The 26931-nt window shown below is 48.9% G+C and overlaps 1 protein-coding gene across 4 annotated transcripts in view; it reads right to left on the bottom strand.

Annotated features, from left to right (window-relative positions):
- The window catches only part of Rasa3 (RAS p21 protein activator 3), a 108632-nt gene that overhangs the window by 48461 nt on the left and 33240 nt on the right, over nucleotides 1-26931 (bottom strand). For all 4 annotated transcript variants that reach the window (XM_020164512.2, XM_074042918.1, XM_074042917.1 and 1 more), the window contains 2 exons: nucleotides 19293-19410; nucleotides 5633-5736 (listed from right to left, as the gene is read on the bottom strand). In XM_020164512.2, the coding sequence (XP_020020101.1) occupies nucleotides 5633-5736; nucleotides 19293-19410 (222 nt within the window). Of the gene's footprint in view, nucleotides 1-5632; nucleotides 5737-19292; nucleotides 19411-26931 lie in introns of those variants that run through there.

Below are 26931 nucleotides of genomic sequence, written 5' to 3'. Positions count from 1 at the left end.
TAGATAGGCAAAACAGAAACATAACGAAATTCAAAACATCCAGACACAGCCAAGAATGAGCCTCTCTCCCTGTGGCCCCCTGCCCACCTGCAGGCTGCCTGTCGCCAACTTCCTGTCCTCCTAGAGGGCTGTTGGAGTGGACTGCCTGTGGATTGTTTCTCCTGAGAGTGTGTGGCTGTGAGGTGAGGCCACCTGTGTGCTTGGCTGCATCTACATGTACCTGTTTCCCTCTCAGTTTCTCTGTCATGTTGTGAGGTGGTCAGGGGCCTTGTTAGAGTCAGCACCATGCTGCTTTTACCCTCCAATGTCTTTACATGTAGGTTTCTGCCTCAGGTGTTTTGTTATAGAACCCAGAGTGGATGAGGACACCTGACACCAGCACTGCTGAGCTGGCTGCTGGAGGCAATGCAGTGATCTGAAAACAAAGAACCTAGAGCTGTCCCATTCATGACACACCCAGCCCAGGCTTCTCAGAGGACAGGTCTCACCCATCTCCAGAGAGAGTTAACTTGTGTGTATTTTGTATATTTTCTCACTGTCAGCTCCTCCATCACACTGAGCTCAAAACACACCAAGGTGACTATTCCAGGGGTGCTGTACTTATGTGATATGAGGCATTACAAGTTCACAAAACTGGTGACACAGGCTAGAATTGGCATGAACTCAGTGCCTCACACTTGCTAGGCAGGCACTCTAACACTTGAGCTATGCCCCAGCCCTTTTTTGCTTTAGTTATTTTTGGATCTGGTCTCATGTTTTTGCCCCAGCCCATCCTAGCTCCTGATCCTCCTATACCTTCTGCATAGCTGGGATTGCAGGTGTGAGCCACTGTGTCTGGCTTAGAATTTCATTTTTAAGCAATTCAGATTTTTCTGGTATGTTTCTGTGGGGTTGTGGAGGTCTTACTTGAACAGGCATGGCCTTTTAGCCTCTTCCGTAGAAGCTTCTACTAAAATTGATCCCATGTCTCATTATTGAATGGCACAGAACACACACACACGGGGCCTTTGCTGTGACACAACCAGGCTCCACAGGCTTCTCCCACCAAGGTCTTTGTTGGGACATGAAACACTCGGTGTAGGTGTACTCGTGTATGCAAGGCAGGTGGCCAAGAGAAATCAGACCAGATACCTGGGCAGCCACTGCCTAGCTGGGTCAGCCATGCCATGCACCTAGGCAGCAAGAGATGTCACTTTTTCTGTAGCCACGAATGATGAACTCGGCATTCAAGATGGGCCTCAATCTCCCTAGGTCCTCAAGTACACTGACACCACTGAAAGAGCCCTCCAGAACCCCAGAGAGTACATGAAAACCTGAGAATGCCACCAGATCCAGAGAGGACCCCCCAGAACCTCAGAGAGCATCCCAAAACTTTAGACAGTCCCACCAGATTCTGGGAGCAACCCCAAAACCTTAGATAGCACTACCAGATCCTGGGAGGGCCCCCAGAAGCTCAGAAAGTACCCCCAAAACTGAGACAGTCCCACTACATCCTGGGAGGACTCCTAGAACCTCAGAGCACACCCCAAAACCCGAGAATAGCACCAGATGCTTGGAGGACCCCACTAACTCAGACAGGACCACCAGACCTCTGAGAGATCCCCAAGTCTTGATAGGGTCTGGGATATGGCAAAGGCTGGCCAAGGTCTGCACACCACCAGGGACTGGTAGAAGGCACTGGCTGCCAGGGTACCAATGCCCATGCTCAGGAGGGTGGCTCCCCTAGCTTCCCACTGGCCTCAGGGCCTAGAACTGTGCACCAGGCAGAAGCCATGACTATGAAGAAGTCACATCTGAAGGAGAGACAGAACCACAACACTCACTAGTCACAGCGCACCTGCAACCAACACAAAGCTCCACCACCAAATAGAGGCAGACGGAATGCCAACACTAGCACGGTGTGTATGCTAGGGAACAAATATAACCAGTCTCCCCTGTATTCAGGGCAGCCACCGCAGGACACAGATTAAAGACTGCAAGCAAAATCTGCCAGCACAAGAGCCCAGAACTCAGGCAGGCGGGAGATTGTGGAGGGCTGTGCAGCAAAGTCCTGGAGGAGTGACCAAGTCTGGTCTGGCTATACTCTAGCTAAGCACACACACATTTAGGGCAGTAGATGGATCCACAGCAAGTTGTGGATCCTGATGGGGAGTTTTCACACACACATGCCTGCCCAGGAAAAGCACTTGTCTTGGTCTCCCACACAAACAACCTTGATTAACAAATTCCGTTTACTCTCAGAGGCCAGGACCCACTCTCCCCTTGCATGCTCTCCATCCATGGCAACTGTGGATGCAGATGGCCTGCTGGGGATGAAGAACATCCATGGCCTTGCATCTCTCTAGGTGATACTGCAGTGTGAATCAGGTTTGGACTTCTGTCCTTTGCTACTGGAGGACACAGCTGGCTTGGGCATATGAAACAGAGAGAGAACAGCCTTCATGCTGCCTCCACATCTGCCCTCTAACTGCTCCCCCCTCCATTCTTCCTGCCAAACCCAACGAGTGAAACCCAGGGGTGCACAGTGAGATGCTCTGGGAGAAGGGGGCCCTGCTCTGGCCATCCTCTGGCTGGCCAGGCAAAGTGGGGGTGCAAGGGAAGCCAGAAGCCAGAAGGGAAAGGAATGGAGGAGTGAGGTACTCAGAGGGGCACCCAGGAAGGAAAGTGGAGCCTAGCCAACCACAGACCTTGCCAGAGCAAGGGTGAAAGCTCAGACTGGGCCTTCTGATGTGCCTTGCGTGACCCACATATGCTTTCCATTTTTAAAAATGTGTTGCTACTGATGAGAAGCCAAGATCTCCAGGGCTTTTGAAAGGAAATCTGACTCAGGGCTAGCTCTCCCCTCCACCCCCATCCCAGCTGCTCAGTAATACAGCTGTGGGCACTCCTGATAAGGGCCAACTGGTGGCCTCTACCTCACACCTGGGTTTATAGCCTTTGATGAGCAGAGGTGCAAAATGTCGCAGCTCTAGGTTAGAGAAGGACTGATGAGGACTCAGGTCTTCTCATGCCCTGCTCTCCTTACATGGGCTTCTACCAAGGCCTGGGATGTGAGTTGCACATTGGGACTTATTCCAGATCCCATTACATGCAAACAAACTTCACACATTTTTTTTTTACCCCATGTTATGTCTGCAAATATTAGGTGAGCGCAAATTCAGAAATAAAAGGCCCAACTATGTCACTCTAAAACCCGCAAGCAACCAGCTACCCTCACAGGGACAAGCTGGATTCTACAATTGGGCTTGAAGAGGGACCTGAATTTGTACCACTCAGTGGTCACAGTGACACTCAACTGTCTGCAGGGAACCAGAAGTTTCCATATTCCTGGTCAAATGGACATTGAGACATGCCACTCAAAAAGGTTTAAGACAGGGACCTGGTGGTGTGGCTCAGTGGTAGAGCACTTGCCTAGCATGTGCCAAGCCCTGGGTTTCATCCCCAGCACCACACACACACACACACAACACACACACACACACACACACACAACACACACACACACACACACACACAAGCAAGATGGGAAAAGCCACTGGGGCATGGGGTGTGAGGGGTGAATGCATATATCATAGAATGGTGTATACAGAGGATTACAACTGTGCAAAACAATCTCTATGAACAAAAACAGAAAGACTAGAAGAAAAGTCTTCAAGGACTGGAGCCATCGGGGACCCTGAGCACCTTGCTCACCACCTTGTCAATAGCAGGCACTCAGCAAGCATTTCTAGTAAGAGTAACTAGACTAATAAAGGATACTAATTTACAAACAACAAAGGTGTGCAATGCTGGAGAAGAATAACAGGTGTATTAGTTCTCTCTAGTTTCTTTATATGATTAAATTAAGTTAAGCTACACACAGGTGTCTATGCATGCGCATATTTATTCTGTGTTTATGCATTCCTTAAACACGCCAACCGTGCACCAAGTACATTTTTAGGGAATGAATAAAATGAGCAAATCCCCGACAATAGGCAGCTTGCAGAAAATGGAACAGATAAACACACAGGCAAGTAACCCTGACATAAGATGCTGACAAACTCTGGGAGAAAAGAAGCAGGGAATGAACTGGAGACGAGAGGCCAGAGAAGGGGCAGTGTGAAAAGCCAGCAGGCGATGGGATATGATGAGGAGGAAGGTGAGGTCAGGTGAGAGGAGCAAGGTGAGGCTCGTAAGAGGAGTGAGGTGACATGAGTGTGAGGGTGAGGTGAGGCATATGTAAGGAGTGAGGTAATGTGGGTGTGAGGGGTGAAGTGATGTGAGTATAAGGGGTGAGGTGACCAGGTGTGAGGGGTGAGGTGAGGCATATGTAAGGAGTAAGTATGAGGGAGGTGTGAAAAGCAAGGTGAGGTAGCTTTGAGGAGTGTGAGTTTGCATGTGAGGAGTGAGTGTAAGGTCAGGTCTGAGGAATAAGTGTGAGTTGGGTGTGAGGAGCAAAGTGAGATGCATGTGAGGAGCCAGTGTGAAGGAGCTGTGAAGGGTGAGTGTCAAAGTGAGAGGGAGTATAAGAAACAAGTATGAGGCTGAATATGAGGAGTGAGTGTGAGATGAAGTCAGATGTGAGAGGTGAGTGTGAGGTGGGTGTGAGGGGTTAAATGTGATGGGTGTGAGAGGTGAGCTCAAGGTGAAGACCAAGTATGAGGTCAGATGTGGACTGAGGTGAGGTGCTGTCCCCCTCTTAGGCTGCCCCACAGTTTCAGTGATCTCCTGCACCAGTTGATCCTCTAGTTCAGCAGCTGCACGTGGCCAGGCTTGGGCAAGTCCCCTCCATCTCAGCAGTATCTTCTTGACATACTTGTGGCTTGTTCAGTGATGCAAACAGTGGGACCTCAGAAGGTTCAAGTCACTTCCTACCTTGAACAGTCTGGTTCAGGCCACAGGGGCACCCTCTGCTCACTCATGGGGTCTTGAGGAGGGAGGGGTTCTATTACTGCCCTGTCACTTCTCCTTGACCCCACCTTGAATAAACTTGATTCAGATGAGAACAAACTAGTAATGGCCTCTGGGTCTGCTATACCATCTGGGTTCCTCACACAACTGTCTTCTGCGTGTCAGGAATGCTACTCCCTAGAAGACAGGGGGAAACAGGCTCAGAGACCGTCTGCCTGGCCCAAACCCTCTCATGGCCCCTTCCCTCATCCTCACTGCTGGGCTGGAGTCAGGGATGAGAGCAGCCTAGAGGCCAAGAGGAAAGAGTTCATGACCTTCACTCAAAGGTCCTCCCTGTGGGGACTGGTAAGGAGCCCTTGGAAAGTGTCTGGGGACAGTTTGGGACATGCTATGTCCCAGCCTTGATGTGCTGTTTGGAAGGTCCCGTGAGGACTCTGACATGAGATCTTGATGTTTAGGTCTTCTACAGAACTGACAGCTGCCAAGGTACAGGAAGATGTCGGGGGGTGGGGGGGGGGCCCACACACCAGGCCAGGCCAGGCCAGGAAGCACTCAGGCCACTTCTATTGGGAGCCACTCAGCTCCACTTAGTACCACCCAGGAAGGCTCCAGAATGAACACCAACATTCCCCTCCTATTCATAAGAGTACAGTGTGCTTGGAAGAGATTCCTACTTCTCAAAGAATGAGATTCCGTTCAGAGAAGAAAGACAGATGAAGAAAACATCCATTTAAGCACCTACCTATGATGGAATCCCTCCGGAAAACGTCTCTATCGAAAATGTAAAATGACAGGTGACGAAAACTCCGAGGAATTTCACAGTAAAAGTCTTCTCCATAAAAGGGGCTGGACAAACAAACAAAATGACATTGTTAGAATTCATGCTGCAGAGTCTGCCTAGGCTGGGCAGGCCAGAGGTCATCCTCAAGAGCACATCACATCAATGGCGGTCACACGCGCCATTGGACAACTGTGCTACTTCCCTTGTGAACTGTGAATGGACCATGTAGTAAGCAGACGGCCCCAACCTTGGTGGTGTGGCAGACATTCTCTCAAAGACTATAGTGTCTAAAGAAAGGGCTTTTGCACTTGGTTTAGCTAACAGTTCAAGAAATAAGAGAGCTCAGTTTTGACAGTGGCAATTAATACAGTGATCCCCAGTGCATGTGCCCATGTGCAGCACAGACCCTCAGGGCCTCAGGGCAGCTACAGTGTTCTGAAGGAAACTGGTTTGGGTAGAGGGTGGCAATACTCACTTATGCGTTGAAAGGAAAAGACACATTCCAGTTGCAGACAAGTTCCTTTTTTTCCCAGTTACCCAGTGCAAAATTTGACCTGAGTGCTATCCTCACTTGTCGGGGGGAGAGGAGGACCTTGAAGTGCAGTGGACCCCCACTGTTCCTGTGGCTCATCAGCCCATGTGTGAGTCACCCCACAGCTGTGGCAGCCCCACACAAGAAGACTTAAAATAAACCAAAGCTCTAATTAAGGGGCAGAAAGCCAGCGGGTTTTGTCACTAAAGAAACCTCCCTATGGTTCTGGATGGGTGCATACTGGGGCTCGGAAATGCCAGCTCTTTACCCCACAAAACACTACTGAACCTGGTAAGCTGCTGAGGAATTCGAGCGATCACTTCAGCATAGACACTGAACTAATCTGGACTAGATGTTTCTTGCATGTTTCTGGCTAAGGTCCAAAACAGGAAGCGTGATTATTCAAGGAGGAACTACAGCAGCATGTCCACTCTGAGAGAGCCACAGGAAGGAGACCACGTGGCACAGGGACCAATGGGCATCCACATGCAGGAGACAGCCAGAGTCTGGCCACAGAAGAACTTACTTAAAACAGCTCACGCCGCACTGCACTGTGAGGGCTGGGACTACAAAGCTCTCAGAGGAAAAGAGATCAGTCTACAACCTAGTGTTAGGTAAAGATTTCTTAGATCTAACACACAAGTACAATTGCTAAAAGAAAAAAGCTGGAAAACCAGACTTCATCAAAATTTAAAACATTAAACATGTTTATGCTTTAATAGACACCATTAAGAAAATAAAGAGACCGAATGAGGAAAATATTTGTAAAACCATTATCTGATGAAGGACTTATATTCACAATCTATAAAAAATACTGATAATTCAGTAATAAGATGACACATAACCCAATTTAAAAATGGACAAAAGATTTGAACAGACATATCACCAAAGAAGACAAATGGCAAGCAAGCAAGCAATAAAAGATGTTGACCACATTAGCCATTGAGGAAATGCATATTAAGTGAGGAGATGCTGGTTAAGGCCTCTGCTGAGCCTCTGAGTGGGCAGGCCTCGCTTGCTGCCCCACCTGGGCTCTACAGAAAGAGCTCAGGAGGCCAGATGCCTCCTCCTTCTCAGACCAGAGCTGTGGACAGACAACTCCACGTGGATACGTAATTCAGAGAAGGGGTGAAGTTTACTTAGGAACTATCTATTTGTAATGAAAACAAAATCCTCAAAGGGGATCTAAACTATTTAAGTTGTTTTGAGCATTTTGGGTGCAGAGAAGTATTCATTTAAAGATGACAAGAAAGATCATTTAATCTCCCATGGGATGTCTGAGAACTTCCCTCCTGAGTTTCCTAGACCAACAAATGCTTATTAGGAAATCGAATTTCTTCACAAGTTTGGTTCTCTCTTTTTACCTCTGTGTAGGTGAGCTTTTGTTTTCCTGTAATGTGTTCGGTGAAGAGACCTAACTGGAGAGCAAGGCCCCTCTCACCTGAGCCTCCATTCTGAAGCCCCCTCCTTGCAAAAGACACTTAATCTTTCAGGTCTCAGTTATTCTCTCTGTACCTAACAACCTTAAAAACAGTGTGATGACCAATGGCATGATCTACAGGAAAACCCTTGCAACTCTGGGGGACAGAAACTCCAGGTCACAGGGTTTAAGTGTGTGGGGAGTGCTTGATTGAAAGTGTGTGTGTATGTGTATGTGTGGACCTGTGGGCATGGTGAGTGTGTGCATACGCCACGGATACAAGTGTAAGTGAGTATATGTGGGGTGCCTATGGATAGGTGTGCATGTGTGCCAAAGGCATGTGTGTGCACACATGTATGTGCCCATGGGCATGAGTGAGTATGTGTGCATGTACACCTCTGGCAGTAAGAGCATGTGCATGCCATGGACACAAGTGCTTGAGGGTGTGTGTGGATGTTTGTATGCATACATCCCTTGATGCCTGTGTGCCTGCGCCTGTAAGTGCATGCATGTACTGTGAGTGTGTGTACTCACAAATATGCAGAAGGACTCCCCTGGATCTTCCCAAGAGTCTAGCCAGCAGTCTCCACCCAAGGCCTCTCCTGAGCCCTTTTGCTGAGCACAGTCCCAGCAAGACAAGGAACTTGTGCAGAGCCCTGTGGCCATACAATGTCCAGCCCTCTGGATCTGGCAAGCCTCTCAGGATGCTGTGTTTCCAGGTGTCTACCAGGCCTTGCCAGGCACTATCTCTGGGGAACTTCAGCCTGCACCAGGAATTCCACTTTAGGAAGCTCCTTTCTATATTCACAGGACAGGGAGGCTGATCATCTGGTCCTTCAGGCTGCCTGAGTGGAATTCTTTCCAGAATTTGTGCAAAAAAGAGCCTTGGTCCTTAGACATCACTGGGAACATTTCACTTACTGCAATGACTACTGAGAATCTGGAAGCCAGAATTGTGGCTCAAATATAGGAGATGATTGAGCTCCTGCCTAGCCACTCAGGTGGGGTGATGAGGGGGATGAGTCCCCAGGGCAGATGGATCCACTCTTAGAATCAAGGGTTTGTATCTGCAAAAAAACGCCCATAATGACATCAACCCACAGGGCTGCTTGTCAGTATCACCAACATGACCCTGGCCCTTAGCCATGGTGGCTGTGCTAGAACCATCATCACTATCCACACATCTAGGGGAAAACAGGATGAGGACAGGACGCTCACTGCTCACATCACCCACACTTCTCCTGGTGTTCTGTTTACAAACTAGACTTCCCATCCTCTTGGGTACCAGTTGAGCTATGCTTTCCAACAAACAATATGGCCACCAGCCACATTTGGCCATGGTAGTTGAGCATCCCCCAGGCATCAGGTGTTGCAGTTTAATCCCCATTTAGAGGTATTAAGAGGGTTGAAATTTAATCCAACTATAGCATTTGGAAGGGGGTCCTTAGGAGGAGATTAGAATTAGATAAAGTGAGCTGAGTGCCATGGCTCATGTCTATAATCCCTGCTTCTTGGGAGGCTGGGATGGGAAGATTGTGAATTCATGGCTAGACTGGGCTATAAAAAATAAAAATTAGTTGGGGTGGAGCCCCATGACTGAGTACTGGCTAGAGGCACAGAGACCAGAAGACACACATGCATGTGCTCACATGCATGTACACACACTCCCTGTCTGTCCCCACAAGATGACCCGTGCCACCTCAGGATCCTGCCAGGTGGCTGCCACCAAACGCAGCCCTCCACAATGGACCACAACCACAGCAGTTTGCCTCAGGTGTTTCATTTCATATAGTAATGAAAATGAGACTAACATGATGCTACTTAAGTCTAAAGGGATTCAAATTAATTTTGTTTAGCATTCAGTTCCTCAGCTGCCCAACAGGCCCATGTGACCAATGTCCATCAAACCAGACGGAATAGGTAGAGGCTGTGTCCAGGTATCCACAACATAGGTGGGAGGCCACCTTCTCTGGATGCCTGCTTCTCTGGGAGGGCAAGCATGCAGTGACTCCTCCAAGTGCTCAATGCAGAGAGAGTTGCCAGGTGGCCCAGCAACTCCACTCCAATATACACACTCAAGAGAAATGAAGACAGACACAAACACACACACACAAGCATTCAGAGCGTCATTCGTAACAGTCCCATAGTGGAAACAACTCAGGGATCCAATAGCTGGTGGATGGACAAGCAAAATGTGTAGATCCAACAGTGGGCAGCACTCGGGAGGAGTGAAGCTCTGGCGCCATGATAGTGGCTATGACATGGTGAACCTCACAATGAGTTCAGTGAGTCAGGAGGCCAGGTATAAAAGCTACATGGCATGAAATGTCCACAGTGGGTGAATCCATGGGACAGAGAGCAGCTGCGGTTGCCAGATGGGCAGGTGGGGGTGAACCGACATTGCAGGGTTCACCTTCTTCTGGGGAAGATAAAATATTCTAAAATTGGCTGTGGTGATGACTACACAACTCTGTAAATATACTGAAAGCCACTGGATTGTAATTTTAAATGCCTGAATTATATGGTCTGAGAATTATATCTCAATAAAGCTACTTTTTAAACTGAAATTTAAAAATATCTACAAATGTCAGAAAACCAGAAACCAGAATTAACATTCTAGATATGCTCTCCTAGTGTGTTTCTCCCTAAAGAGACACAGATATAAGACAGAAATAGATATAGACAGGTATTTCAAAACAAAATTCCATTATCCAACCCAACACAGAGCAGGGTCTCCTTCAGTCCCCCTGCCTCGGCCCCTTTTCAGATGAGCAAGTGCATCTCTAGAGCCACAGAGTCAGCAGGCCTGACTCTGGTGGCCTCAGGCCCTTCTCAGCCTTCACAATCAGGAACAGCGAACATCCTGGAATACTGGTCTCTGCACGGTGGCCTGAGTGCTCCCACAGGGAGAATTCCTACAGGTGTGGTTGCTGCTGGACGGTATTCACTATTCTAACACTTTGTGAACATAATGCTATAGAACCATCCAGAAAGTCTGAAATCACACACACACACACACACACTCCACACTGAGTCTCATAAGTATGGTTAAACTGTGCTTGGACCGGTTGCAGCTCAATGGTAGAGCACATGCAGGAAGCCCTGAGTTCCATCCCCAGCATTGCAGCTAAACAAATAAACATTGCTAAATAGATAGCAGAAAGGAAGGAAGGGAGGGAGGAAAGGACGGAGGGAGGAGGGAGATCTACTTAGCTTGAAATGCTTAAGTCACTGGTGAGTTTATACAGCTCTCACACTTTCATGTGCTTTTAAAAACTTCCTTTTCTATCGAAATGCCCTTGGTCATTTTCAATCAGCACCTCTGTGAAACGTGGAATGTGATACAACTGGGGAGACAGATAACTAACTCACAGTGCTTGAGGAGTATCTGTTCGAACTAAAAATGCCCATATACTTGTTGACAACTTCCTCACAAGGGGATGAACATGCATACGGGAGTGGTTCTCTGAACAGACTCTCCCAGCAGGACCCCAGCTCCTCCTCCTGACAGGCCAGGGCTGCCCTAGCCAAGGCAACTCATTGGTCTGAGTCCTGCACCTCTGGTTCAATTGGATGGTCACACAGGACTCATGATTAGGGACCTCGTGAAAGCATGAGGCTGGGGAGAGACCATCTAGACTGTGAGGACAGAGTCTCCCTCCTTCTTAGCCAGAACTAAGGCAGGGGAGTCAGGCACCGCCACTCCCAGGCACACAGGTCCAAGTCCATTACACCCCATGTCCTCTCAACAGAAACTGCATGTGTCTCCTCCCTGACAACAAAATTTAAAGTGTATTTTCAAAAGAAGTGGCAAACTGGCTGAACATGAGGACATTCCTCCACTCTTGTCCTTCTCGGGCCCTCCTGCAGACAATGTGTCCTTTCTGCCAGACTCAAAGGGTCAGCCAGCCTGGGCACTTCCCTTCCCATGAGCAGCTCAGCCTCGGGTATGTCCAGCACAGGCTGGCTTTGTCCAGGCTGCAGCCACTGGCAGTAGTTGCATGAGTAACAGGCTGGCCAGGAGGCCCCCACCAGCAGCCAGAGGGCTCTAGAACCCTCTTCTGGATCAAGAAAAGGTCCGCAGAGAGAGCTTGGCTCATCTCAAATACTGTGTTCCACAAGAGGAAAGAAATGCACGCAGCAGTCTCTGCCCTAAGGCTGCCAGGGTGTCAGATGAGCTGTCTTTTCCCTCACTAAGAAGACAGGAGCCAGAGGAGTTTCAAAGCAAGTTTCAAAATCAAGCAACTTTCGTAAGGAAAAAAGGAAAGCTTATAAGAAGAAGTCAATCTTTAAGTGGCACCTCCGATGGGGGAGTTCCCTGAATCCCTCCTTCTCTTCTTCCTCCTCCCAAAGCTCCCTGAATCCCTGCTCCTCCTCCACCTCCTCCTCCCAGAGCCCTCTGAATCACTCCTTCTCCTCCTGCTCCTCCATTCACTGCCCACAAGGCTTGGGCACACAGCTCACACAGGCCCCACTTGGGACCTGCAGAGAAACCACCAACCACTTCTTGAGTCATTTCCCGACATCTGCTGGAGGCCACAGCTGCCCCACCCCTCTCCAGCTGCTGTGCCTTGTGACAAGCAATGCTGGTCATGAGAAAGTGACAAAGCTGGGTCCCCAGTGTCCTGCCCTGCCGCAAGCTCCCACATCCATTTCCCAACATCTGGGATGTGGGGTGGGTAGATTTGGGGAGGGGGCAAAGACCTCGTGACAAGAATAATGAAACCCCAAGTGCATCTCTGTGTGCTAGTCTTTGTGCTCCAGTGTCTGATGAGCCAGAGACAAGGAGAGACTTGAGGCTCCAGCTCAGGACAGAGGATGTGGGTCCCAGTGGCTTCTGAGGCAGCTAGTGGCCCCGTAGATGGGAAACAACTTTCTAGGAAGATACTAGCCTGCTTCTCAATGGATGAGCATCCATTAATGAAGTATGCACATAGTTAAGTTATTAACTTAAAAGCTGGGTTAAAATTTCATTAACGTGAATATTGTGTCAAACATCCCCAGGAGATGGGCTGGAGGTAGCAGGAAGCTACTGAGCACAGAAGAATGCTTTGAGGGCATACAGGCTGTTCCAGAAGGGATCAGGCAACTCAGCAAATGGACTCAGGACAAAGGGACTTCTCAAAGCTCCTTGCCAGTCTCTCTTGGGATCCTAACACTCCTAAGGGACCCCAGGCACTCAGCCCCGAACAGTAGGCTTCCATTGCAGGTTGCCAGGAAGACAGACCATCCCAGACTCAGCCTTGGGTGCTGAGCCCTACCGGCACTGAGAAATAGTGGCCTGCATGTCCCTCAGAGCTCCACAGAGCAGGGCAACTATCCCTGGGGGAAGACAGCTGTTCCAAAAAGGACATGGTGAAAAAGGCACTAGTGGCTCTCGGATCCCTGTGGAGGAGACTGGGGACAGAAGCTACTGGAGCAGAGAGAACCTGAGGTCAGGTCATGGTTGCTTTTATACAGGGCAGGTTTCCTGCCCTGGGGCCCCCATGCCACAGCCCAACACCCCAGGGTTTTGACAGGAAGCCTGCAGTGCATGCGGGCTGCAGGGCACCTCAGTGTGGTTTAAGATACAGGGTGGGGTTGTTTATTTTGAATTCCAGCACATGGAGCTATAAATTTCCAACCAAACACAAAGCCCTGATGAGAAAGTAGTGGACAAGACTTGCATCGTGGCCCACGCTGGCAGTGTCCTTGGTCCAAGATCCAGCAGGACGAGGAGCATGGACTGCGCTGCTGCCCTAACCTGTCCCCAAGCCTGAGAAGCACTTGCCACCTGTGTCGCTGCCTCTCAGGACAGACTGGGCCTGCTACAGGGGACAAGGTCAGGGCTTCCTAGTCTGTTTCCTAGTTCCTGAAGTCTCAGACAAATTCCCTCTCCTTTCTGAGACTCAGTTTCCCCATCTGTACAGTGGCATCAACCAGAGTCCACCCTGAGACTTTTTGTGGATGCCCAGTATGGCACTGAACAGGCCACATGGCACCCAAAGTGCTGGAGCCTTAGCCTTCCCTCTCATACCCACAGTCTCTTTCCTCTCACCCTGCCTCACTCCTCCAGAGAGAAATCACAAGTTCTTATAAACATATTAAAATTGGGCTGGATTTTTTAATGACTGGCCACATGCTCAAAGTGAGAGACAAGGATTCCTGGAAGAAGCCACAAAGTCAAACACTGGCCAATCTTGCAACCAAAATGTTTCAAACTAAAGAACCTCTAGCAAGGCTCTCCTAGAGGACAGGGTCATTAGGGAGTTGCCCAGGAGCAGGAGGGGGGTGCAATCCCTAAAGAGATGCCTTACACCCCTACAAAAAGGGAAAAGTCCAAGACAGAGGAAGATGGTTGGAGGTGGGCCAGGCTCCCTTGCACTTCATGGGGAGTGGACCATTATCCCTCCCTGCAGCTTCCCAGCCATACCTGGGGACCAGAAGGGACTCCATAGGACACCCTAAGGTGACCCCCTGCATGTAGCAGGTGCTCAGTGCTTGTGGAATAAAGACAAACTAACACTCACAGTTAACTGGCTTCCTGCAAAGTCGAGAGAACCCGTGTTCTGACCCAGGTGTGCTGCTGGGTTGGGAAGAGAACCTGGGCATGTTCTGGCTGAAACAGGGCTAAAGCAAGATGTTTCTGGGGGCATTAGCAGCCATGTGGACAGGAATAGTGGCTTTCTGACCAACTGCAGGTCCAACCTGGACCTGTAGAAGCCCCTGGGGTCTTTATAAATCCAGAGACCCACAGCCCACCCCAGGTGAGCCTGGAACTCCCAAATCTACCCAGGTTCTCAGAGAGATGGCCATAGCCAAATGATGACTGTGAAGAGGCCCTGGCCTCCTCAAGGCTCCCACAACTAACAGGACCTTAATGTCAGTAAATGTCCATCCATCACAGATAGGTGAGAAAAAGCAACTCCTCACTTCAGGATGCCGCAATATGCAAAACATCCCTAGATTATGAAAATGGCAGAGGTCTTGCATGCGTTTACATGTGCACCCTTCCTCAGAACCTGGGATCAAAGAAACACAGGAGGGAAAAGCCAGCATGGGGTGGAAAGGCCTTTCTCATCTACCTGAACCCCACTGGACCATGACCAGGTGTGACCCTAGCTCTCTCTCACCTTCCACCCCATCTCCTGCACCACAAGGAGCAGAAAGCCAGGGACATTTGGGGTTAGCATGAAGTACCACACACAGTCCTCCATCAGAAGCAAAGATAAAATATAAACAGTAAATGCTTTAATGAAAAACACACACAGACTTTTAAAGTCCAATTTTTAAAAAAATCTAATTTATAGCCAGCCACTGGTAGTTCATGTCTATGATCCTAGCTACTTGGGAGGCTGAGACTGAGAAGATCATGGTTCCAGGACAGCCAGGGCAAAAAGTTAGTGAGAGCCCTATCTCAACCAATAGCTGGATGCAATGGTGTGCGCCTGTCATCCCAAGCTACTCAGGAGCTGAGATCAGGAGGATTGTGATTCCAGGCCAGCCCAGGGAAGTTTTGAGACTCCATGTCAATGGAAAAAAGCTGGGCATCATGGCCAGTGCCTGTCACCCCTGCTACAGCAGGAAGCATAAAATAGAAGGATCACAGTCCAGGCCAGGCTGGGCAAAGAGTGAGACCATATGTCCAAAATGCTTCAAAATAACCACAGCAAAAAGGAATAGAGATGCAGCTCAGGTGGTAAGTGGTAGAGCACCTGCCCAGCAAGGGCCAAGCCCTGGGTACCACTTAAAAAAATTCTAATCAGAAAAACTCTCTTTACAAGACTCACCTGTAAAACCAGCAATCATAAATAAGATTTTGCTGGGCATGGTGATGCCCTCCTGTAACCCTAGCACTAGGGAGGCTAAGGTAGGAGGATTGGGGATTTCCAGCCAAGTCAGGACACATAGCAAGACTCTGAATCAAAAACTCATAATCAAAAATCATATAATATGTATATGTGTGTGTGTGATTATGTTGACCAAAACCAGGCCTTTCCAGGAAAACATTTTAAGCAAGGCCTAATAGTGACACTATAGTAACAATGCCGGCAGCATGCAGAACTAAGTTTGAATGGGGCCAGGTCAAAATTCAGATGGGTGACTGGAGCAAGATGGAGCCGACACATCAAACAGATCAGATCCCATATGGAGGCCGTCAGCTGGAAGAGTCACCACAAACCCACTACTCCCACACACAACTCAGGGGCTTGCAAAGACCACGGAGTCCTGTGCAGTGGTTCATGGAGTAAGGGTCTGCTGAAGACACCTGCCAGTTGTTCAGCTGCTATCCCTGAGTCCCAAGCACCTTGCCCAGCCATCTCTGCCCTCCCCCAGGCAGCTCCAAACCCCTGTCACCAAGGACTAGAGCTACCAACCCTCTCCTTCCACTCAGTGAGCATCCTTCTTGCCAGTGCCTCCAGCAGCTGACTACTGCTGCTCTACGTCACCCTCTCTTAGTTCCCGCCTCCACCTCCTCCAGGGACAGAGCAGCCCTGCTCATACACAAGGAACTCACATAAAAACAGGGAGGCAGGAAGCCCTAGACAGTTACTTCTGGGCACAAAACTTGCCACAGAAAGGAACAGGCTACAGAACAGCAAGATCTATACCCAGAGAGGCCCCAGAAAAATCATAAATGTTGGGGGGGAGGGGTCACTGCTTGGATCACTCAGGGCTGAGAGCTCAGATTCAGTTCTTTAGAATATATGGAAAGTTCTGGGCCTTTTGGAAGTCTCCACTTGTGTCAAACCGACTTTTTAAGCTTTAGATAAAATAGAAAAGAAATCTTAGAAAATTTGATTTGGGTTGTCTATTAATTTCAAATGCAATGTCTTCTAAGTGAACAGTGAGTTTTTTATGAAAAGTGTTTGATAGAATAATGTCTCCTGATCTATTAACTTTCTCTCATCCTTCCTAATTCCCAACACCAAATAATCTCTGCGCTCCAGAAAAACCCTAGCATTGTTGAGATTTGTTTTGGTTTAGTCATTTCTACCACATAATAGTACTATTTTCTGAGACATACACATCTTCCAGTATGAATGGAGACGTCATGCCTTGGACTCCACAGTTCCTCCCAAATACCAGATGCAAGGTGTTCAGTGGGAGGGACAGTCACTGACCATTGCAATCACTGCCCAAAGGATGGGTGGGTCTGTGATCTGTGGTGATGCTGTTGTGAGTCCAGGACAAACTAATGTCTGTTGGCTCTGGAATGTTTGCCTTGTTCCTTTGTTAACTTCTAATTTTGTTTAAAGAAAAAAATCATATGAACAAAGAACGAAAAATCTCCCATACTCCACTACCAATAGACCTCCACGTTCTCACATCCCAGACAATTTCTGGGCGATCACAATTTGGGAAGGGGCTCTGGTTCCTTCACCCAAGATGTGGATACAGATGTAACCCACTGAAGGAAGTGGTGGATGTAAGGTCTAGAGCTGCACTGTGGGACTTTTCTCCTCACTGAGCTGAGCCGTCCTCACAGCATGGATTGTTGTGCAGGCGTGGGCAATGTCATCACCTAGGGAACAATTGTCCTGGGGACAGATGCAACCTACTTCTATGCCACCACCTTTCAAAATGTTCTTAGTGACTGAGGAACCCAACATTTGAGGAGTAAGGTTCTGCTGTACATCAAGATGCTCCTTTGACTAAGTGTGATGGTGATTCTGGGGTGTGGGAACCCCTCCACCCCCACCCCATAGAAGCTCTGGGGTGCATGGGAACCCTGAAGACATGAAAGCCCTGGGGATGTGGGAGCCCTAGGTTGTGGAAACCCTGGGGCGGAGGTGGAAGGACTGGGTTGTGGAAGCAGCAGCCCAGAGGTGCTTTAGACAGATCCCTGTACTCTGAATGCTTCCCAAGTGGGCCACAGAGCCTTAAGTACATGAGTAGGTGAACAGTGGGCTGCCTTGCAAAGGTTGACAGTCACAAAGTCAGGAGTGAAGGCAAGGTCCACCATCAACATCAGAACACCTTCCCTAGTGGGACAGAAACTTGCCATCACCACTTTCCTGAGGAAGGGACAAGGCCAGGGAAATGGGCTTGTTCTCCCCAACATGTCCCTCCAAGGAGTCCTTCAAGTAAGTCCTCCATGGGTGCTACCTCTCCACTCTGTACCATGCTGAAAAGACAGACAGCAGAGAAGAGGGTGCTGTCCTGGGACTCTGGTGACGTGGGCATCAAGAGCTGCAAGCTGTAGGTCTGGTTCCGTCTGCCATGTCCCTGACACATACATACAATGCTTTATTTCTTAGTGCACTTTGTGCACTTTCTCCTCTGAGCTCTTGCTCCAGAGGCAGAGTGCTCAGACCCCAAACCAGAGATCGTGATTTCTATTTCTATACTTGTCTGAGTGTCTGGAAGAGCCTGTTGGCCTTTCCTCACCTCACCGGAAGGGGTCTCTGTGGACAGCCTTCCTGTGGGCTGCAGGTCAGCAAAGGCTGCCTGCATCTCTCAAGGGCTCTCTGTATATACCACACTGCTTTCTCAGGTGATGCCAGCAAATGTTCGTAAGTAACACTATGTTCACCTTTGTTAAGTGGAAATTATCGTCTCAGCGTCTTCATCAACCCACAGACATTCTTCGGGAATGGAAGTGACTCCTGACAAACTCTCTCAGACTAGTTCTTTCCAACAAGTTACTTCAAAGAATCAATGCACATCAAACAGCACAAGCAACTGTAATTATTCAGCCTCAGCAGGGCAGCCACAGCGCTGACAAGGAGAAGGGATGCACTTCCTATCTCTCTCTAACGGTTTTCTAAAAACTAAACTCATTAAGTCATCAAACATGTTGTTTGTTCCCACATAGAAGGAGCAATAGGCAAGGATATAATTCAACTGCTAAAAATGTTTTCAAAATCAGAATAGCTGTTTTGAAACCACACAACCCATAATTGCAGACCTGAAGGTGGAGTCCCTGGCTTAGAATTGTCTCCTTTGATTCATTGTAAAGTACTGCCAGGGAGGCTGGTGTGCTCCTCCCAGACAACAGCCGTGTGCCCCCAGCTTCCAACACACATCTGATGACAGGTTCATCACCTCTCAACCTGCTCTCTGGTTTCTCTCTTCCTGTTCCTGGATCAACTGCTGTGGCCTGAGGCATTGCTGAGTCCTCACTGCTCCCAGCCATAGACCAGGCCCTCCTCAGACCAGTAGCTTATTGGAAAGGTAAGGTCTTGGCCCCTCAGATCCCTGGGTGGACCCCCAAGCCCTCCTCTGATCCTAATGCAAACTGGAGGTGAAAAGCACTGAGTCCTGGGCATAAATTCATCAGGGTGAAGACTTAAGCATGTGGGCTTTCCTTTACTGGTCCCTCCCTTTCTCAGATGGCATCAGCACACATTTCCTAGGTTTCTCTGCTCAGCAAGCAGTGGCTCAGTTAGCCTGTCTAATTTATACTTCCTAAGAAAAATTAAAGGACGATGATAAAGCACATAACATATTTCCTCTCTCAAGACCCCTACTTGAAATCTTGTTGATGTTACCCCTAAAGAGAGAGGAGTCCTGAACATCAAGAGGATAAGTGAGCATCAGCTCCCAGGGCCACAAACACAGCACCCACCTGCCAGCAGAGCCCCATGGACCCTGCCTGGTCTCTGAGAACATGAGAGAAGCAGGCTATACCTGAGCAGGCCTGACATGGACAGAATTAAAATCAGAGAAAGCAACAGTAATGTTACCAGAGTGACTTTTCCACAATTTTGGTCCGGAAAACCTCCTCCTGGTCCAGGTTCACGGTGCAGTAGCAGTCCCTCATCTTGTTTGGCCCCGGGTAGGATGGAAGATTCTTGGCTTCACCTAAAAAGTGAAGGTGACACAGACCATCAGGTTGGCAAGAAATTCAGCAGGCTGCTGATCGTGACACATTTCCAAATGATGAATTTGCTTCATGGCAAAGTCCCTGCTGTCACATCTGTGCACTTACTCATGACAGTCACATCTGCACACTCACTCGCCACAGTCACACCTGTACACTCACTGGCCAGTCACATCTGCACACTTACTTGCCACAATCGCATCTGCACACTCACTCGCTACAGTTGCACACTACAGTCGCACCTGCACACCCACGCGCCACAGTAGCATCTGCACACTCACTCACTCTTCATATGGTCTTGGTTTTCTTGCTACAAGTAAAAAACCTGATGAGATGTCATTTGTACCATTGAAGCAAAAGTCATACACACCAGCCTCCAGTACCAAGTCACCTATCAATCTCTAGTGCAAAGTCACACCCACCAACCTCCAGTGCAGTCACACACATCAACCTCTACCGCAGTCACACACACACACACATATCAACCTCCAGTGCAAAGTTACACACACACACACAAATCAACCTTTCTTTATAAGCTAATAGCGTCAGGTATTTCATTACAGTGACCGAAAGCTGATTAACAAAGAGTATGAACCACAACCTCTTTTCTCTGAAGGCTAAATAACTCCATGTTTGAATAGACTGAATGTTCTTTATCTGTTCATCTATCAAGGGCCTTTTACTATGAATATAATTTTATAGTATTAGGCCAATGATGGAGTGATAATTAAGGAGAAAGCCTCTTCTGCACTGACAAGATTAAACTGTAAACTCCAGCTGTTCAAACACTGTGTGCTTTGCCAGTTAGGAGGAAAGTCCAGGAGTCATCCTGCCTACAGACCCTGCTCAGAGAAGCCGCACAAAGCTTCTGATTGCATTTGGAGAAAGCAGGGCACCTTGATGTTGCCAGTGCTGGGCAGGCCCTGCAGGAGATGCCTTCCAAGCCACAGCAACTCGTCTGCCCTGGGTCTGTCTAGGGTTACTCTACACCTCGGCCAGAAGCTCCAAGCAGCCCTGACATCTGCGTGGCCTGCAGTGGGCTACAAGGGCAGGCGCAGCACTGACCCCTGTTTAACTGTGTGTGTTCAGGGGAAGAAACGCCCTGACCTACCCTTCCTTCCCAAGAGGCCTCATTTGTCTCTGAGCCATTTTGACTCTGATGGCATCTGGAACTGGGTGTCCACATGCATCAGCATGAGGGAAGAAGAGAGATGCTAGGCGCCTACACCGAGGGAGGAAGAAGAGAGATGCTAGGCATCACACACCAGCTACACATGAACTCATGCTGATGCCTGTCAATGTTGCTCAGGCAAGTGGCCTTACTTGACACTAACAAGCAAAACCGACTTTGCCAAGGCAGAGGTTCCTCAGAGCCTCTGACCAGGGCTGGGGCTGATGGCATCAGGCAGCCACACGCTCCCGGGCACAGCCAATGGCTGCCTATGCTCTGCTCAGCTTCGGAAAGCAGTTCATCCACAAAGGTGCAGGTTTGCAAACTGGCTGCCAGAGACTCCCAGAGGGCAGGTGAACTTGACATCTTTGAGCCTTTTAAAAATTTTCATTAATGTTACCTGAGACACTCAGGGAAGATTCTTATCCAATAACTGGGTGATGTTTTCTGCATCAACAAACTTTATTTCTGATGCACCAAAGTGCTTCTGGGTATGAAGGAGCATCAGCACAACCTTCTTCCTCTCAAGGCTAAATAATTCCATGCTTGTACACACTGCATGTTCTCACTTCCAGGTGGCCATTCCCCCACACACAGACAACATAGGGTCTGCTTCTGGCCTCAGTTTCCTCAGCCCTGAGAGCATAACATGTTGTGGGGCCTCTGCTGCAGACACATTGGGCTCATAGGCCCTGGAGCTCCCTTGGAAACATTGAGGAATCCATGGCATCAGTGGTGAAGGGGAAAACCCCAAAGAATGTTTCCTATAGACACTGTTACCCTGGAGACATCCCCACACCATGGCTCTCCCAGAACATCTCTATGTGGGTAGAGCTGAGAAGACCGGGCCAACCTGGTGAGTGGCAAACAAAACTGAACCAAGCTTCCAAGTGACAAATGACAGACCCCTGACAGCTTCCTCAGATGGGAGGCCCTGCAACCACGTACTCAGTATGTTGGGTCCAAGATGAATTCACAGGCGTGGAAGAAGAGAACAAGACTTGGAGCCACCCCAAGGAGGAAGGGGAGACAGCGGGAACTGCTGAAGTCCAGGCTGCGGCCACCCTGCTGGTCTCAGAGTGCCGCAGCTGTTGGCCATGTTACGAGGGGCCTTTAGTACTCCCAGCACTGGTTAAGGCCTAGCAGCTCACAGCGTTCACAAATCCTTAGCCTCAAAACGAGCTTGACTTTGCTGACTTTTAGGTCGACACCTTTACAATGTGAATTAGGGCTGACCATGTTCCCTTTGGATTTTAACTGGTTTTCCATTTTTGTTTTCTTTACAATGTGAATTAGGGCTGACCATGTTCCCTTTGGATTTTAACTGGTTTTCCATTTTTGTTTTCTGTGAGGGGTTGTTTTTACTGTTGTCTTTTCTTTTAACAAGTGTACATTGTAGATATTTAGCTACATACACCTATGTTTCGTGGGGGAAAAGAGCTTTTGAAAGTTCTAGAAAGCCCTATGGGAGATGGTCTTTGGTGGAAAATACAGAACTGAGATTTGTTTCTTTTTGTCATCCAAAGAACCTTAAAACATGAGCAATGGCAGCTGACACTTCCCTTCAAGGTGAGATCAGATCAGGGGAGAGGGGTGAGCCTCCCCCAAATAGCTGTGATGCTCACTGGCACTGAGAGGTCTGGTCACCACTCACTCCACACACCCTACCTGGTTGGTATGAGAACAGCAACACCACAGAGCAGCTGTTCAGCCTAAGCCAGGGTTAAGAAGGCCACTCAGGTCAGGCACCCATGGCTCACGTCTATAATCCTAGCTACTCAGGAGGCAGAGGTCAGGAGGATTGTGGTTCGAAGCCAGTCCTGGCAAATAGTTTGAGCGACCTATGTCAAAAAAAAAAAAAATCACAGAAAAGGGCTGGTGGAATGGCTCAAGATTTAGGCCTTGAGTTCAAGCCCCAGTACCACAAAAAACAAAACAAAACAAAACAAAAACACTCAGAACAGGAGGATGGGAGCAGCTGCTACTACTACACAGCCCCACCCTCCTTTCAGGTTCCTACAGCTGGGGGCTCCATCTGGACTGAAAAGAGCCAAGAACAGAGAGTTGTCCCAAGTGGAGACCTGGATGAGCAGATTCAGTGGAGCGGGCAGTGGGACCAATAGCATCCAGGTGCTGAAGCTATTATCAGCTGTAGATGACAAAGTCCTCTTCCTGACTGCATGTCACTGCACGTCACTGAGTCTCCTCATTCCTCCTATTGCATCCCACTGTCACAGTGCCTCCTATGTTCCCTCCTACTACATGTCACTACATGTCACAGTGCCTCCTGTCCCCTTTTCTGTTCCCTGGTTAGGAAGCACAGGTTTTGAGCTGAAAGCCATCCCCATTCCCAGGGGACCACAGGAAACAGTTCTCAGTCACATGGGTCTGAGGGGGCCACTCTGGGACCCAGGCCTTCCCTGAGGGGCAAGTTTGGCCCTAGTACTTGCATTGCCTTTCTGGAAAGCCCCCAGGCACAGGAACCAACATCCTCTAACCCTGAGGGGGTATCTGTATTTGCAGAGGGTATCTGGTAATGTATTATGACAACATTAAAGTGTTTTTCCAAAAAAAAACAGTTTTATGATTACAATAGCCTGTTTCCCTGAATAAATGTTTTACTCCCTTACTATTTTGGTGCTCACTGTTAAAATGAACAGAACTCCATAAAGCCAGATTAGACTGGATTTATAAATCACATCATGCAGCTTCCCCCACATGCTCAGTTTAAGCTTTCAGGAGCCAGCAGCCTCCATCACAAACAGAGTGACCAGCTGGGAAGAGCCTGTGCAGGACGGCCTCTGTCTACATCTCCAACTCTTCAAATTTCCATAAAGGACAGGTATGCTGGACATTACTGTGTACAAGTATGAAATAAGGCTGTTAAAGTAGAAATAAAATGACTGAAACATGGAAAATTACATCTATTAACCCCAACATGTGTGAATCAGTATGCAACTGAGCAGAGTTCCCACCAGCTAAGATAACAATAGAAATAGGGCAGAACATGTAATTTTCATAATATACTCAGAAATGAGACACATCGGTTCTCCAGGAGGAGAAAAACAACTTCATGACATTATACAGGAGATAATTTACAAAAGCTGCAGGAGCATGTTTCAGAAGGCCACACTTGGTCCTCCCCTCACAGAGGCAGCAGCGTGCAGAGGAGTGGCAACTTTCTGTCACTCTATTGGACTGGGGCTAAAACTTCCCATGCTTAGATATGCTGACAAGGATTCCCACCAACACTTCATCCCACAGCTGAGCTCCTGAGGACATCAGTAGCCAGGAGTCTACTACTCAGTGCTCTGCTAAGGTACAGATAGTAAGAGCAGTCCCTGAACCCCACTGCAGTGACACTGCCTTTCAGCCCAGGGCTTCAGACCCTCTGCCTGCTTGCTGCATCATTTCTACCCTCACCGAGCCATGGATCCTGGCTCAGAACTGGGCCCTCAGCTCTGTATTCCAGCACCTGAGCATGGCGAACAAAACACTCCCTGCCAGTGGGGAGACACTTGAGCTTCTGAGGTATGCAAACAGGATTACAAGCACATGCTGCTCCCAACAGTGCTTGCTCTTGTTAAGTAAATTAGAAAGTATTTGAGATAATACCTGTCAGAGGTAACAGATAATTAAAATACTGGAAAGAGGCATCACAGAACAAAGAACCCCTCCCCAGATGTGCCCACCAGAAGACCCAGCATAGCCTGATGTCTCCAGTTGTAACTTTGCTGAGAAATACTGTGTGGAGAGAGGAGGGAAAGCAGGCCTTGATGGGAACCTATCCGAATCCACACGTGGGTTTTATACTTAGCACATTCCCTATAGCAACAGAACCTGCAGTCAAAGGCCTCTCAAAGGCTAATCCTGTCTTTCGTGTCCACTGCACAGGCAAGATGTCCAGAGGCACCTGCCTGGGAGGGTCTTAGTTCCTCCCCATGAGGTATCTATGCTTTGTGAATACATTACAAGGTTCTCAGCTTCACCCACTATGCTAATGCCCAACCCACACCTACAGAATTCAAGTCCCTGATTGGGGAGCAGGAACCAGACACTAGTCTTCATTAAAAAGCTCCAGGTAGTTCTGGGGTGCCACCCAGGTTAGAGACACCGATTTCTGCCAAAAACTGAGAAGGTCTGAAATGTCCCTGTTTAGCAGCTTACTGATACAGGTAGGAGAAACGAGTCTGGGTCAGAGACAGAAGATTTTGCTGCACCTTAGGGACCAAGGTCAGAATGCCACCTGTGCCTGTTCCCAGCACTGAGATTCAGGGAAGCTGGCACTGCCCATGTGTGGACACAGGCCGAATCCAGATGACCCAATAGAATGATGGGCAGAGGTGACACAGGCCAGCAGGGAGACACCATCCTCAGAGCCGAGGGGGGTGACAAGCATCCCCTTGTTCCAAGGTTGCATCCTGGATGAGATGCACTTGGACAGAGAGTGGGGGACATAAGGAACAGGGTCTCTGTTCCCGAGACCCTGCCACTGCATCAAAACCAGAGGAGGCAGAAACAGAAGAGCAGGAGTGAGAAGAGCACTTTCTTCAACCCACTGAGGCCCAGTGCAAGGCAGGCTGGCGAGAGCAGGACAGGGAAGCGTCTCTGGCTGGGGTGGAGGGAAACAATGACCCGTAGTGCAAATAACGGGCTCTCCAGGGAAAATGCAGGCATATGTGAATTTATGCCTTTTATCATAAATTGTCTGAACATAAAAATTACAATGCACAATTCACAAGTAATAATGAAACACTATTTAAATTCACAAGGCTGTCTGGTTCCCACAATGGCTTCACTGCCTTGCTCCCATGGGCCAACCTTGGGCTGCCATGTAGTCAGGACTGGACAGTGGAACACACATGCCCATCTGTTAACCCTGCCAGAAAACAGGTGCCCTGGGTCTGTGCTGGCCTTGAACTCTTCCTCCACCCTGCCCAGTTGTCTCAATTCAGAAGAAACCTTCCAGCCTCACCTACAAATGTTGAAGCTTTCCTCATCGTGAACAGCTGCTGAATCTAAGTTTCAAGTACGCAAAGATGTTCTCAATCTTTGTGCTATTTATGAACTGACAGCTTCAGACATGACACTTACTGCATACTATTAACATTTTCTCCAAGTCCTTCTTAAGCTTAGACCATCAGCACACAGCCTGCCAAACAAGAGCTGGATTTGCCCACCCAGTACCCACCGGCTTCTGTGGCCTCACAAACTGCCACTGTGGCCCAACATGGGGAAGAGACACTTCGATGCCAGCCATGCCACCTCACAGCACCTCACAGCACAACATGTGCACACAGAGCCAAGGACAGGCAAAGTCACCAGGGAGACCTTGTTCTCATTACAATGTATGTGATGTCAGATTACGGCAGGATCTAGAGCAGCACTGTGTCAAACAGACCAAAAAACTTCTGAAGATGTGGACAAGCAGGTGCTTCTGAGGTCCACTAGGTCCACTGAGCAAGTCGCTTCTGCAGAACCTCAGTGGAAACTGCAGTGGACAGGGAAGGGCAAAGACGGAGTCTGAGAATCATGCAGGCACCTGTGGAAAGCAGAGTTACAAGTCCACTGTCCTCCTGCAGGGCCACATTGGAGCACCACAGGGCTCTGCCTGTCTCAAAGTTGCCATTCAAAGACTGACCACTACTGCAGGACCATCACCACCATGTCCCACCACCAACTCCCTAGGGGAGAAGGCAGCCACCTCCCTGTCAGCCGAGAATACTGTCCTTTTCCAGTACACCTTACATTATTGGCTCACCCACCTGACAGGCCTCTCACACCATGACAGTGGGGACCATAGCTGTCCTGATCTATGACCCTAGGTGGCAGTGTCAGGAGAGGCCTGGCCCAGCTTTCTGCACACGTGGACTGATATTGTTATCATGGCCTGTTCACCTGGTCTTCCCAGCCAATGTGTTGTCGGAGAATGGGAAGCAAATCTGAAGATGGGAGGGCGCTATGACTTGAGGCCTCCTCCCGCATGTGTGGGATACCCTGATTCTGAACCCTTCACAAACCCCTGCTTCGTCCTGCCCTCTGCATTTGCAAAATAAAAATAAAGGGAGGATGAAAATCTAGGTAACATTCATTTGCTACTGGTCTCATTATCCTGTGTGACTCTTGCAATGACCACCCTGTGGTGAAGTCACAGGCTTCTTGGGCTACAGCTAGGATGGAGTGGCCGGCACCAGTGATCTTGGAAGATGGTCACTGGGTGTCTGGTCACCAGTTCCAGCACTATGTACCAGAGTTGCCTGACCATCTTAGGTCTCCGTTTGCTCACCCACATGGGGAGAGCAGTAAGTGTCAGGACCTTATGTCATGAGTT

Source organism: Castor canadensis, chromosome 10 (assembly GCF_047511655.1).
Source record: "Castor canadensis chromosome 10, mCasCan1.hap1v2, whole genome shotgun sequence".
NCBI lineage: Eukaryota > Metazoa > Chordata > Mammalia > Rodentia > Castoridae > Castor > Castor canadensis.
This window is presented reverse-complemented; position numbering and strand designations above follow the sequence as displayed.